The sequence below is a fragment of the Aspergillus neoniger genome, assembly GCF_003184625.1.
Source record: "Aspergillus neoniger CBS 115656 unplaced genomic scaffold BO87scaffold_1, whole genome shotgun sequence".
Lineage (NCBI taxonomy): Eukaryota > Fungi > Ascomycota > Eurotiomycetes > Eurotiales > Aspergillaceae > Aspergillus > Aspergillus neoniger.
In genome coordinates, this window is record NW_020291129.1 from 1,086,136 (window position 1) to 1,100,901 (window position 14,766).

General features: G+C 51.1%; 6 protein-coding genes across 6 annotated transcripts; 4 read left to right on the forward strand and 2 right to left on the reverse strand.

Annotated features, from left to right (window-relative positions):
* Positions 1-717: 717 nt before the first annotated feature.
* On the forward strand, positions 718-2,790 carry BO87DRAFT_411780 (sugar porter family MFS transporter; the record flags this gene model as incomplete). Its single annotated transcript, XM_025626463.1, has 2 exons — positions 718-1,653; positions 1,705-2,790. Exons 1-2 carry the CDS (start codon positions 1,117-1,119, stop codon positions 2,788-2,790), a joined length of 1,623 nt encoding a protein of 540 aa, XP_025485318.1. The 5' UTR covers positions 718-1,116.
* A 738-nt stretch (positions 2,791-3,528) lies between these two features.
* Positions 3,529-4,847, forward strand: BO87DRAFT_371983 (sugar phosphate isomerase/epimerase family protein). Its single transcript, XM_025622176.1, has one exon. The coding sequence runs from the start codon at positions 3,644-3,646 to the stop codon at positions 4,757-4,759; it is 1,116 nt and encodes a 371-aa protein (XP_025485319.1). The 5' UTR covers positions 3,529-3,643; the 3' UTR covers positions 4,760-4,847.
* Positions 4,848-5,026: 179 nt separating this feature from the next.
* On the reverse strand, positions 5,027-5,579 carry BO87DRAFT_381866 (uncharacterized protein; the record flags this gene model as incomplete). The annotated part of the gene is made up of 2 exons (XM_025624575.1): positions 5,027-5,280; positions 5,393-5,579. 2 exons carry the CDS (start codon positions 5,577-5,579, stop codon positions 5,027-5,029), a joined length of 441 nt encoding a protein of 146 aa, XP_025485320.1.
* A 1,302-nt stretch (positions 5,580-6,881) lies between these two features.
* Positions 6,882-7,527, forward strand: BO87DRAFT_371984 (nuclear transport factor 2 family protein). The gene has a single exon (XM_025622177.1). It carries the CDS (start codon positions 6,962-6,964, stop codon positions 7,436-7,438), a length of 477 nt encoding a protein of 158 aa, XP_025485321.1. The 5' UTR covers positions 6,882-6,961; the 3' UTR covers positions 7,439-7,527.
* A 1,114-nt stretch (positions 7,528-8,641) lies between these two features.
* BO87DRAFT_348128 (uncharacterized protein) lies at positions 8,642-10,984 on the forward strand (the record flags this gene model as incomplete). The annotated part of the gene is made up of 7 exons (XM_025620957.1): positions 8,642-8,773; positions 8,841-8,950; positions 9,002-9,152; positions 9,213-9,300; positions 9,357-9,764; positions 9,811-9,901; positions 9,946-10,984. Exons 1-7 carry the CDS (start codon positions 8,696-8,698, stop codon positions 10,982-10,984), a joined length of 1,965 nt encoding a protein of 654 aa, XP_025485322.1. The 5' UTR covers positions 8,642-8,695.
* A 119-nt stretch (positions 10,985-11,103) lies between these two features.
* On the reverse strand, positions 11,104-13,864 carry BO87DRAFT_7600 (DUF3405 domain-containing protein). The gene has a single exon (XM_025629543.1). It carries the CDS (start codon positions 13,706-13,708, stop codon positions 11,270-11,272), a length of 2,439 nt encoding a protein of 812 aa, XP_025485323.1. The 5' UTR covers positions 13,709-13,864; the 3' UTR covers positions 11,104-11,269.
* Positions 13,865-14,766: the final 902 nt, after the last annotated feature.

Genomic DNA, 14,766 nt, shown 5'->3' on the forward strand with positions numbered 1-14,766 from the left:
AATGTCAGTCCTTGGATTAGGTAGGGTTAGCAGGTTGTTGTTCGCAGGTCTTGGGGTAGGCTAAGGACTTGGCCGGGGCTGAGCGCTTTCCCGGGTTGGGTGCTAGGGGCTGGTGCCGAGGTGCCGAGCGGGGTATTGGAGTGTATTTGAAGAATTGTGGGAGGTGGAGGTATAAGTATAAGAGCTGTAGGCGAGATTACACACAGTGATGGTTAACGAGTCATGAATGACTGATTAGTTATTCGGTGTAGTTCTTGTTGTTGGTCTAGTGGATATGATATCTAGCTGCATTGCAGTGGTTAGTATTGGTATCATTACATGTCACACTAGTACCTAGTACTACTTAAGCTAGGGTTTGTGTGGCAATACCGTCCTTCTTATTCGCTCTCTGGTTGAGTCCACGTGAGCGCACACGCGGTTGAGAAGTTTCCGTCTTTCCCACTAAACATCGGTGTCTGGCCAGTGCATCCCCGTGGGGAATTAGGTATTGTCATTGGCTCATCTCTGCGATCTTCGCTTCTCATCCAGTGACAGTTCCTCCGATTGCGGAGGGAGCCAGTTAACAACAGTATAGACTCACTTAGTAGACAACAATTGGCTCGCTACCTACACCCTTACTTTTGCCCCCCACAACCCGCCATGGCTCTCGTTTCCCTTCCCCTATCTGGCTCCCAAGCTTGTGTCTCCTCCCCCGTGGCGGAAAATTTGCAGTGTAGGCCAGTGCGCAATACGAGGCCTGACCGTGGCTCGTCCTCTCCCCGTGAAGTCTATCCACACCCAATCCTATCTCATCCCATTCTATCTCCCCTGCTCTCTAGAATCCTTCTGGTTGAATCCTGGTTTGCAAAGAAGAGATTGTTTTGCCGCCCTTTGTTTTACCCAACAATCGCTTGGGCGTAGTCTGATATCTGGGGTAATCCTTTGCCTCTTCCCCCAGTCTTTCTCCGCACCCCAGATTTCGATTGTCCGGGGAAGGGCTATATAACCCTGCCCTGGTGACTCCCATCTCCTAAGTCTCTATCAGACTGTTGCATACACAATCTCCCTTGTTGATCATTATTGTAACTGCACTACTACCCATCCATCATCTTCTCGTCCAGACAGACAGACATCATCATGTCTATCCTGTCGATGGTCGAGGACCGGCCTACGCCTAAGGAGGTCTACAACTGGCGTATTTACCTCCTGGCGGCCGTCGCCTCCTTCACCTCATGTATGATCGGTTACGATAGTGCTTTCATCGGCACGACCATCTCCCTCGACTCCTTCAAGAATGAGTTCCACTGGGACTCCATGACCACCGCGAAACAGGACCTGGTCAGTGCCAACATCGTCTCCTGCTACCAGGCAGGCGCCTTCTTCGGTGCTTTCTTTGCCTATCCCATCGGCCACTTCTGGGGCCGTAAGTGGGGTCTTATGGTGTCAGCCCTGATCTTCACTCTGGGGGCGGGCCTGATGCTGGGTGCCAACGGCGACCGCGGTCTGGGGTTGATCTACGGCGGTCGTGTGCTGGCTGGCTTGGGCGTTGGTGCTGGCTCCAACTTCACGCCCATCTACATCTCAGAACTGGCTCCGCCTGCCATTCGAGGCCGGCTGGTCGGTGTTTACGAGCTAGGATGGCAAGTCGGCGGTCTCGTGGGTTTCTGGATCAACGTAAGTGTCCCCTACAGCATATCTACAATCTACGATCATCGCTGACTCAAGAAGTACGGAGTGGAGCAAACCATGGCTCCCAGCCACAAGCAGTGGCTGATCCCCTTTGCCGTCCAGCTGATTCCAGCGGGCCTTCTGATTATCGGCCTTTTCTTCGTCAAAGAGTCTCCTCGTTGGCTGTTCCTGCGTGGCCGCCGCGAAGAGGCCATCAAGAACCTCTGCTGGATCCGCCAGATCCCCGCCGACCATATCTACATGATTGAGGAGATCGGGGCTATTGACCAGACCCTGGAGCAGCAGCGCTCCACGATCGGGCTTGGCTTCTGGAGGCCTCTCAAGGAAGCCTGGACGAACAAGCGTATCCTGTACCGGCTGTTCCTCGGTAGCATGCTCTTCTTCTGGCAAAACGGGTCCGGCATCAACGCCATCAACTACTACAGCCCGACCGTGTTCAAGAGCATCGGGCTGAAAGGCAACAGCTCCAGCCTTTTGACCACGGGCATCTTCGGCGTGGTCAAGACTGTAGTGACGATCATCTGGCTGCTGTACCTCATCGACCACGTTGGTCGCCGCCTGCTGCTGCTGATCGGTGCCGCTGGCGGGTCCATCTGCATGTGGATCGTGGGTGCATACATCAAAGTTGTGGACCCAACCCACAACCAGAGCGACCACCTCAACGGGGGCGGTGTAGCAGCCATCTTCTTCTTCTACCTATGGACAGCGTTCTACACGCCATCCTGGAACGGCACACCCTGGGTCATCAACTCAGAGATGTTCGATCCCAACATCCGGTCTCTGGCCCAGGCGTGCGCTGCTGGGTCCAACTGGCTCTGGAACTTCCTCATCTCGCGCTTCACGCCGCAGATGTTCGCCAAGATGGACTACGGCGTGTACTTCTTCTTCGCCAGCCTGATGCTTTTGTCGATCCCCTTCGTGTTCTTCCTCATTCCGGAGACCAAGGGTATCCCGCTGGAGAACATGGACCCGCTTTTCCAGACTCAGCCCGTGTGGCGTGCCCACGCAAAGGTGTTGGCGCAGATCCACGAAGACGAAGAGCGGTTCCGTCGTGATCTCGAGGAGTCGGGCTACACCAAGGGGGGTGTTGAGCAGGTGGAGGATACCAGCCGGAAGGAATGAGCGACTGCAGTATTCCTGGATTGCTAGTTAGATGATAGCGACCGTTAGGTCAACATGGATTTACTTACCTATACTCTGAACCTTGTATACCAATATGCCAATACCAATCGATCTTCATTCAAAGTTTAAACAAGAACAAACTCTCTCGGCATTAGCCACACCCAAGACTCAACCAACTCAAAACCATATAAAAGGCACAAGTGTGAAGAAGTAAGTAGGGATGGATAAAGGTTAAATAAAACCATCCCTCTCCTCTTTTGCCGCTCCGGGGTCATCCGCGGGTTAAAAGAAACGGGGAAGGCACAACACTCGAACAACATCGGCCCACACCCGTCCCACAGACCACACAGTCTTTGCCGGGGATACATTACCCCCGGATAAACGCAACGCGGGTAAAGCGCTTTGCCGCGGGCGGGCGGGCGGACAATTTCCCCAATTTTCCTTTCTTCCCCCCCTCCTCTTGCATTGGGGAACACCAATCAACCCTAAGTAGATGGGTTAAAGTATGTTGCCTGTTCCTGGTCCTGTTTGAGAGAGAAGAAAAGTACGCTTTTTGTTTTTCGACAGATCACAAATTATTGTTTTCAGTTCTGGATTGCATTTCCTTTTTGCTTCTTTTGCGGCTTGCACAGCATCTAGATAGGATCATCCGATAAGGTTTGTGCAATCCACTAGTTGACGCGGCTTAATCACATTGATTGATTGATGAACTAGCTGTACTTTTTTCGCATTCCTTATCTTGCTTGCAAGGACTGGACTGGGTTGTTCTCTATAAGAGCATCATTATCACCCCACCCACAACACACACAACACAACCCTCTCTAAAGATACCAAAGAAGAAAAATACAACAAAATGCCCAACCGTCTTGGCATAGCCTCCATGTCCCTGGGCCGTCCAGGCATCCACTCCCTCCCCTGGAAACTTCACGAAGCCGCCCGCCACGGCTACAGCGGGATCGAGCTCTTCTTTGACGACCTGGACCACTACGCAAACACCCACTTCAACGGCAGCCATGTCGCGGCCGCTCACGCCGTGCACGCTCTCTGCACGACCCTCAACCTCACCATCATCTGCCTGCAACCCTTCTCCTTCTTCGAGGGTCTCGTCGACCGCAAGCAAACCGAGTACCTGTTGACTGTGAAGCTGCCCACATGGTTCCAACTCGCCCGCATCCTCGACACCGACATGATCCAGGTGCCCTCGAACTTTGCGCCCGCCCAGCAAACCACGGGTGACCGGGACGTGATCGTTGGCGACCTCCAGCGCCTCGCAGATATTGGTTTGGCACAGTCCCCGCCGTTCCGCTTCGTATACGAGGCACTGGCCTGGGGCACGCGGGTTAACCTGTGGGACGAGGCGTACGAGATTGTCGAGGCGGTGGACCGTCCTAACTTCGGTATCTGTCTTGATACGTTTAACCTTGCGGGCAGGGTATACGCACACCCAGGCCGGAAGGACGGAAAGACAGTCAACGCGGAAGCAGATCTAGCTGCGTCGTTGAAGAAGTTGCGCGAGACGGTGGATGTCAAGAAGGTGTTTTACGTGCAGGTAGTTGATGGAGAGAGGCTGGATAGGCCGTTGGATGAGACGCATCCGTTCCATGTGGAGGGGCAGCCGGTGCGGATGAACTGGAGTCGCAATGCGAGGTTGTTCGCGTTTGAGGAGGATCGCGGTGGGTATTTGCCCATTGAGGAGACCGCGAGAGCGTTCTTTGATACTGGATTTGAGGGGTGGGTGTCGCTGGAGTTGTTTAGTCGGACGTTGGCGGAGAAGGGGACGGGGGTTGTCACGGAGCATGCGAGACGTGGGCTGGAGTCGTGGAAGGAGTTGTGTCGGAGGTTGGAGTTTAAGGGGGCGGAGCCGGGACTGGACTTTGTTCCTGGGGAGGTGAAGGTGCAGTCTGTTGCTGTGGGGAGTGCGAAGGCGAAGGTCGAGGAGGAGATCGGGGCTGTGCAGCATCGGTTGTAGATGCTACACTACTGTGTATATGTGCTCATGGTTTGTATATATGATGTTACTATTTCGGGTTGGTTTGGCATGTTTTGTTATAGATACAAGGGATAGATTATATGATTGATTTACGTACCATATTCAAGGTGCTATTGTGGTGTGTGCTGTTAGTTGAATTAGTAAATGGCAACTGCAGCTACACTTTTAGAACAATCTGCAAAACTTAGGGTCCGGTAGTTACCAATATTGATATCAAGAGTTAAGTACTTCCTATGTAAAGAACAATCACACAGCTGACACCTTCTCAGGCGCACGATCAAGATCGAGAGCGCCATTCCTGAAAGGTGTCCCAAGATACCGCTCATAAATCTTCCAGCCGTTGGATGTCATTCGGAGCCGATCAATGTTGGTTCCAATCCACCATATGGCTGGCAATCCGTTCTCTCTGACCACATCCTTTCGAGTGAATCCAGCCGTGTCATCACCCGGCCAACCATAACGGACAAGGGTCTCTTGATACCGCACGATCACACCTCCATCTTCATCACGATCAACAATGTGGTTTGTGGCACTGCGGGAGAATTCCCAGAATAAAAAATCCGTAGATCTTCTCGAAGAATTCCTTCATCTGCTTGTGTTCACTGATGGTACCATGACTATGGTAAACGGTAGCATTTGGGAGGAAGGTGTCAATCATTTTGGCATGGTCGAATTCTTCGAATACAAAGTTGTGACGGTTGACGAAGTCGATGGCGCTTGAGCGTTCTTCAGAGGTTACATCGTTTAGGGTAGAGCCGTTAACAGGAGGGTACCGCCCATTGACTATCATTGAAGACATTCTGGACAAAATGAACTGAAGAGTATGGATTGGTAATTTGCAATTTCAATTAAAGGTGAATGAATACTAGATGGATTTCGTTGTCGCTTTATATCCAAGAGATAATTCATGACGTCTATGTAGTAGCCTTTCGGACGTGCCGGCATGCCACAGTTAATCAACTTAAATGATGATCATTAATCATTATTTGCAGGAACCGAGGATCACTAATCACTCCGACAATGGCTGGGCAGGTTGCAGTCTCTTTATTCGCAAGGAGAATTCAAGATTGGAGATTGATAGTAAAACCTTGAGGTCTCTAGTACTAGTAGGGCCTGGCTGGGGTTGTCGCGAGGGTCCTAAGGCATTAACTTATGCCTGAGGCAGAAATTCAGACGAATGGCATCAGTCCTATCACAGACCACCGGATTAGTCTGTCTGGATTGCTACGGACCATATTTAGCAATTCTGTAGCAAATGTAAGAGATAATACCTCCCCTCCCGGATCTGCATATATGCTGTCTCAATATGCACTGTCCTTCATCCACTCACGTTCCACTTTCTTTCCTATCACGGGAAGTGAGGTGTATTAGGTAGCTACAGGCGTCAAAATAAGGTCGACATGTCTCTAATTATAACCCAGCTATAGCTCTACTCGCCTATAACAGATTGGTCTATTTGCTGAAGGAAGAAGGCCGAGCAACTCAAAAGCTTGAACTCCGGGAGCACAAACTGGACATATGCTTCAAGCACAAGAAGTATATATTCAAACGATGACTAGTCAACGTCAATTGTAGTAGGACAACCCGCCAGCAACGCACAACTAAGCACTGTCAAACTCAAACTTCTCCCCACCTCCCATTACCAACACCTGGCTTGTGGAAGAATTGCGCTTCCTCTGCCCGATCTGCTTGAGCAGGTCGGGATCGGCACGGCACCGGAGACGGGAAGGAAGCCAAGAAGAGACAAGCAATTTCCAAGCGCTGGGCAAGGCTTACGCCCAGGGAAACATGGAGCATGAGCTCCTGGGGGACCTCTTATAATCTTACTCATTTGCCAATTCCTGGTAACAATGAGGATTTTGCAGCATGTCATGACGAGTTGGCACATCGGCCCGACCCGACCCCGCGCCGAATAGGGCTACGGAGTTTAGCCACGGATTTTACCTCCTCGACCGAAGGCGACTCGGTCCTCATTTTCGGTCTCCGGACTCTTTGCTCATCATTTTCAGCCTTGTCAGAGTCTCCGTCAGTAGTCCTGTTAGAAAATATGGTATATAAGCCCCTCCCACAATCACAAGTGCTATACTCCAAGCCAAGTTCAAGAAAGCCCAAACAAAGTGAAACAGGATCATAAGACACTTAACTTAACCTTCCTACCAAAATTATCCTCCATCCTAAACCATGTCCTTCTTCCCAACCACCCTCCCCGCCCTCCCCCTCCGCGAGGCAATCGTAGACCCGGTCTACCGCGCCGTCCTCTCCTTCGACGGCAACGACCTCCCGCTCTTCGAGTCCGCCTTCTTCGAGGATGCCGCTTTCGACTTCAACGGCAGCGTGATGGAGGGCCGCGCGGCCATCAAGTCTGGCAGCTGGGATAACGTCTCTAAGCTGGACACCACCCACTTCCTTAGCAACGTGCGCATCAACCTTCCCTCTGAGGACAGCACGACCGCGACAGTGTCCGCTTCGGCATTGGCCCAGCACTTTCGCACAGGCCAGGGGAACCAGCCCGACACTACCCGGCTGACGAGCGGGGCGCTTTACTCGATCGATGTGGCCAAGGACCCCGCGGATGTGAATGGGCTGTGGAAGGTCAAGCTGTGGAGGATGAAACTGGTGTGGACGGAGGGGGATTGGGGGGTGATGACGGGGAACTAGACTGGCGATGTCTGTTTTCATTCGGAAAGCAAGGATGAGTGGATGGCTGTAGGGTCGATTATGATGAATATGAACTCCACATGTGCGGCCCCTTAGTATATAGATTGGTATGCTTCATATATTTTGGCATTCAGTTAACCACAGGACGCTGTATTTAATAATAAGCGTCTAATTTCATCTTGCATGTTGATTATACTGTGAACATATGCCTTCGTCTACTGTTGGCTTTTGAGTTACTTGGTAGTTCAGATAGAGACTCATAAGTTGGCATGTCGACAGTGTAGTTGACCAGATTTGCTGAACCATTCATCTGTACGGTGCAGTTGATACATCCTCTTAGGACTTCTTTGTGATACCAGTTTGTTGCTATATGCATCAGTTGAAAGGTTACATATCTCACCATTTCGCTTTATGAATGTTAAACCTGGGCTGGTCTGTACATTATGCTAGTGCTGAGAGATAGAGATGCCCATAGAAATCATAGTTCATAAGTTTGACTGATTCGACATATGCCTTTGTAAAAGACATTTTTTAAGAGGCATCTATACAGCCTATACTTTGAGTCCTACTCGGTTTATCAGAACCTCTTCAAACAGAGCATCACCTATAAATAAAATAGACGAGTTTCAGGCCTCTGATGCAGTAATACACGGTATCATCTAAAAAGATAGTAGGTTGGACAAGTATAGATCTTTGTTGTTATAGTATTGTTGATATTAGCAAAGGACTTTGGTAAGTAGTCCGATTAACACTAAATATACTTGAAAGTATGTCTATGTTTAGTTTAGGGTCATACGAGAATTGATCATTACACTGGGGCCTGTTGTTCTTAGAAGACTATGAGAATGACAGACACGCCGGCAAACTAAGATGAAATGCATGACTTAGTCTCGTACAATTCAGAAGGGTTACATAAACCAAATGCGTAAGCTCAAACGAGCGCTCAGGATTACAATCACTTTCTCTAGAGACGATTCCCGGAACAATTTGGGACCGATCAGGGATTAAGCGAACCTGAATCAGGACAAGAGGGTCATTTGCTTTCGCCAGGAATCTATAGTTTGATAAAGTGAGGCAGATCATGACTAATCATCACATGACAGTGCTAGCCGGTGGGTGGGTCACTGGATCTCAGCTCTTCATACTTCCACCATCCACTAGTCCCATCTAGTTTGCTTCTCTCCTCACTATCGATCCCAGTTTCCAGGATCCGGGAATGCTCCGCTGCACCTTCAGTCACAAATCCTCCTAGCGGCTATGGTCCAAGCTCAGGCTCCCGGAAAGTCGGTCCGCTTGGCTACCGCATGCACCGAGTGTCAGCGTCGGAAGCAAAAGGCAAGCATCCGAACCTATCATGAATTTCAATCAGCTTAAGTACATCTGCTAACACCACGGTATATAGTGTAGCCGGGAATGGCCCTGTAATCACTGCCAAGCACGAAGGATTGCCCATCTCTGTAAATTCACACCGAAGAAGGTGCTCAAGGCTAAGCCTGTCTGTAATGATTCAAGGTCCGCTCAAGTAATGCCTCAATTGTCCTATACCATTATTGACGCTCGCAGGGCGATAGATGTGTCTGCGAGAGGCGATGGACAAAGCCCGACGGAAGCTCGTGGCTCAGTCGTGTCGGGCATCGCCACCGAGGATGATTTCCGCATGCTGGGATACCTCCCCGATAACGACGATCAACATGCAAGTGGCGCTGAGCAATATGTAAGACTGCAAGGTCGGCCTATAATTGACCATGCATATGCTAAGTACTTTGTGCTACAGCAATCAGCCGCATTATCGCCCTCACAAAGACTCGTATCGCCCGAACTGGAAAAAGCAATTCGCACTATTCCCCCCAAACCTTATACAGGTAAATGTGGCGACGGCTCTTCGTGATAGCCTGCTTACCTGTACGACTCGTGCTAGATATCCTGGTGCAGTACTTCCTGAGTGAGATGAATGACCAGTACTATTGCCTCTACCCACCGACTTTTTCGCACGACTATGCGACGTGGTGGTCAGGCAAAGTCAATGGCCAGTCATTGACGCCCGCCTTTACAGCCTTGCTGCTGCATGTTTGCGCATGCGCAATTCTCTACCTGGATGTCGAGACACGGCAGCAACTGGAGACTGATCTGGGCGAAAATTGTACCAGTCTGTCCGAACAATACCATAGTACTGCCAAGCAGCTCAGCAATACCATTGGTCCAGGCAAAGGTGGATTGACGCAAGTACAACAACTCTTCCTTGGGGCAATATGGTACAAAACTGAAGCATTATTTGTTGAATCATGGCATGCTCTGGGAGCTGCAATCCACGAGGCCCAAGAACTAGGTCAGTGCCCTATATATCCAGCCAGTCGGATACTGATCCGGAGTAGGAATGCATCGTAGTTCCTCTAAAGCAAAGGTATCTGAATTCGAACGGGAAATGAGAAGACGGATATGGTGTCTTCTCTACACCTGGGACTGGTAAGTCCTTATCCCTTCTGCAATACCTTACACTAACGCTTCAGGCAAATGTCACTCCTCTTATCACGCCCATTTATCATCAACAGCAGCTGCTGTTCCTTCGAACTACCCAGTTTACGACTCGAGACCCCCAACACAGAAACAAACACCCCCTCCGCAATAACATCCATATCCCTCCAATGCCAACTAGGACAAAGAATTTCCAAAATCCCCGGAGTAATGAGCGGCATCCTATCTCCCAACCAAGCCACCGCCATCCATCAAGAAGTCACCCGATGGACCGACACCTTCCCCCCAATCTTCCACCTCCCAAACCCTGACACCACCCACGACCACACCCACACCTACATACCCATGCAACGCCAACAACTCCACGCCCTGGCCCACATGGTCACCTTCATGCCACTCAAACCCTGCCTCACCATCGACCCCACCACCAAAAGCACACCCACCCTCGAAAAGTCCCTCCAACCAACCGCAATATCCTGCGCCCTGGACCTAATGCTCTCGGCTCAGCAACTCCTATCACATCTCCTCCCTGCAAACGGCAAATTCCACTTCGCGCCATTTCTAATGTTCGACACGGCTGCGTATCTCTGCTCTGCACTGATCCATGATAAACATCGGGACCTTCCTCAGCGGGAGAAGGTACTCGAGTGCATATCTCTGGCACTGAGTACATTGAAAGATGTCGCCAAAACGGCCAAAACAGGCGCTACTTGCTATGCTGTTCTTGCGAAGATAGTTGGTAGTATCTCTCTTTCTGCCGAGGAGAGGGAAGTGGTCTGGTCGAAGAGGTCTCCTGCTATAACGTCTACCACTAATAGTACTGATTATGCGGGATGTTCTTCGTCTGAAGATACAATTACGAGTGGACAGGACAATGGTTCAGTCTCACCATTGCTGGAAAAGCATGGCCGCTCAGACAATACACCTATTCATATGCACGCGTACTCGAGCGGACTAGGACTAGATGGTATTCCTAGCACGGGCCTAGACCTGGACCTGGATTTGAGTGATTTGAATCAGATCTGGGGTTGGGATAATCTTGGTTTAGATTTGGACATACCCGGTAGTCAATGATGAAGTCCTTATGTCTATAATATATGGCAATTACTATAATCAAAGTATCAGCCGTTACAGATAGAATTTTTATTAGTCGTAAACAACAACAATACCTCTCTACGACCATGCTTGGTGCATCATATTGAAAATAGTTCTTCATGTACATACATACATACATAAACTATAACATAGCCATCATATACATCCAATCATTAACCATTCAATCCAGAAGTCCCAACGCCATTTCGCCACATATTTACCGATTAATCATGTAACCCCATCCATCCATCAGCCAAAATCAACCTACTCATCCTCTTTCTCCTCCCCATCATCGATGATCATCTCTACCTCCTTAACCGGATGCAACAGCATCGGCGGCAAACACATCCTTCCCTCACCCGCCAACTCGGCCTGCTCACCCCCCTCATTATCAACCTTATATCCCAGCCAACGTTTCCATAGATTCGGCGCGAACCCAGCAGAGTAAAACCACGTCGAGCCGCGGAAGTTATGCTCCCTATCGCCGAAGACTGACGTGCGAGCACCACCAGACGCACCGTTCCGGCCAGCGTTGAATACCGATTCGAGGTACTGAGTCGGCCAGCGGCGGTCAATGTACACCGAGTGGGGCACATAGACGGCCTTGAATCCGTGATGGAGAGCTGTCGTGGCGGGCCACATTTCGGAGAACATAGTGTGGCGCTTGTGGATCGTTTCAAGGTGCATGGTTTGGAGGAGTTTGTTGGAGAGACGGGAGGCGGTGATGATGGAGGCACGGCGGGGAGGAAGAGGGCCGGTGGAGTGGTCGTAGCCGGTGACGTCGTCGCGGAGGGGCCAGGTTGTGCCTTCGGGGTCGAAGAGGGGGTTGAAGACGATGAGGTCGGCTTCTTCGTCGACGCCCCATTCGTAGCGGTCTTTGTCGATTGTGGTGGGTGGGATGCCTTCCGATGGGACTTCGAGGATGTCGGGTTCGTTAGGCCGTTCCGGACCCCAAATTGGCTTGTCGCCTTGTTGTTGCTGTTGCGCTTTCAGGGACTCGGGGGTGCGGTCTTGACCGGGTCGCGAGGCGCCGGCGGCACTCCAGAGGTTGTTGGGGCTGTTGGTGCCGATGTCGGTCTGCACGCGGACCATCTGCCGGAAGTCTTCCCAGGTACCGTGCACTGAGGGGACGTAGAATCGAGCGTTTCGCTCCCAAAGACCCTTGCGTGGTTGGGCTCGAGCCCAATTGATAACTTTGTCGAAGAGGTGGTACCAATGGCCGGTGTACCGGGCGTCCATTTCCCAGTTCCAGTAGTAGTCGTATCCCGGGTGCTGATGGGCAAAGTATTGCATGGGCATGTAGGTGCTGCGGTATACGCCGTGCACGGATAGCCCGCGGGCCCAGGTCTCTTCTAGACCGGGATACATGAGATTCATTTGCCGCTCGGACCAGAGAGTAGCCATGCCGCGGAATTCGGCTGGCAGGGCCTCGTTTAGCACGCGCTCGTAGACCTCATCGTCAGCCCAGATTTGGAGGGTTTCGTCCCGGACCTGGACCAGGAAATGAATGGTGTATTCGCCACCGGAGAGAAGTGATAGCTCGGAAATGAGGGAACGTAGATACAGGATGTCATCCGGGGTGTAGTGGAAATCATGCCACGTGCGGATCACGAATGCGGTCCGAGGTAGATAGGACTTTCCATCAGACTGTGCCTCGTCCTGGGGCGCTTGCTTGGTGTCTGGTGGTGCACCCACGGTCATAGTACGGAAGCGGTCGGATTGTGAAGCAGGAAGATCGCGGAATCGGTGGCTGTTCGAAGCCAAGCATCGATTCTGCGCAGCTGCCCAGTCGACACGACGAAAGTCAACTGGCGGAACGTCGTTCCAGACACGCTCCGCACCTTCACGATCGCCTTCGAGGCCTGCACCGATACCACCCTTTCGCACACTGTAGCCTAGACCGTAAGGGCCGAGACGCCCAAAACGGTCAAAGCAAACGTCGTCTTGAATACCGATCATCTCGTTGGAGCCCAGGATTACATCTGGAAACCCACGAGGCACACCGGGATAGTGTTGTACCAGAGGGATCCGTAGGTTCTCCTCCTCATCAAGGAAGCAATCACGCTTCTCACCGTACTTTTCGACGTATTCCGTAGACGAGTAGTCGGGATAAGGATTGAAGATAGAGCTCGACAATGGCAATGTCTGGTCCCGGGCTTGAATGATGGTATCATTTGCATCTTCCGCGCTTTCAACGCCCAAGATGTCCGGATTATCGTTGGGATACTCTGGCACCTGTTCGCTTCGCGATACCAAGGACCGGATGCCGCCATGGTAGCGTTTTAATAAAGGGAAATTCTCCCACTGTGCCGGTTTTGCAGCAGGCTTCGGCAATGGAACATTGACGCGAGTGACAGCTGAAAGGAAGGTAAAGCGAAACAAGGTGCAGATAAACAGAACCAAGAAGGCCAGTAGCGCGAGACAAAGCCATCTCATGATCCGATTAGGTATGCGATAGCCCGGCCTGCTGCGAGAACGTCGTACGGGCGCCACGGGCGCTCTGTTCAGCATGGGGCGATACGAAGCCACCGAGGAGGAGTATTCCGAGTCATCTTCAATGTCTGAATCATACGAACTGTAGCTATCGCGACGGTAGTGGCGCCTCGGCCTCGATGGTTGCTTCTCAATGTCGACGACATCGCGACTGTCGCTCGAATAGGGCGACGATGCATTGACCTGATACCTCTTCGAACGGGCAGGCATGGCGGGGATCTATGTTCGCATAGAAGGTATGTATTGGTGGCGACGTCAGAGGTATGCGAGTGGATCAGGCGATCAATAGTACGGCATCAAGTTCGGGGGAAAAAAAGAATGCTCGGCAGTCGATTTTGTTTCTAAATCAGCGCTCAATTGCTGCGGTGAGTGTAGACTCAGCGTGACTGCTCCCCAGAATGGGCGTGCGACTGTTACGCACGTCTGCGACGGACTGCTAGTTAGAATGGTATACCACTACTATAATAGCAGTGAATACAAACAAAGCAGTACCAGCCACAGAAACCCCAGAGTGACCACGGATCAAGGCCAGTGGATCTCAAACAAGTCAATAGGTGACGATGGCGAGAACAACCCCGTATCAATCTCGATATCAACAAAACAGTGAGCTACCGGCAGGTAACGACATAGCGAGCTGTTTGGTAGATCGGCCAGGAAGCGTTGCCCAAGGGACGGCCGTGCTGATGCACTAGCCCGGCAGGAGGGCTTGGCGCAAGACATTGAGGCTGTCTTGAGTCGGTAAGGTGCCATGAATGGCTGAGAGAGATGGGATTGATGATGTTGTTGACAGTGTATATGCACTCTCAAGATTAGCCATAATGAAGTGGTTGTTTTTAAATGATCCGGAAATACAAAGAAAGTCCCTTTTGGGATGGAATGTCTCGTGCTGTCCACATGCGGTTAGAGGCATTCACGATCATGGACTAGTCCAGTATGGGCATGTTGTCGCCTGAGGTATCAGTGTGACTGATCAGGCCAGAAGAAGCAACCACCAAAACTGAAAGACAAGGAAAGAACAACAGGAAGTACAACGACCAGGCAGAATACACACACAAGAAACATCCTCCCTCATGCCTTCGCCATTGATCTGCAAGGCGCATCTGCACTATCTTCTTGATCCGACGCTGGCCGCCTCACCTATACTATACTCGACTTCTAGGCGTGACCATCGTCTACAAATCCTCGGCAACGGCGGTAGGATCACTCTTCAGTTGTCAATTGACCCAATATAACTGACAACACAGTCGTAAACTTCCAACAGAATCGAT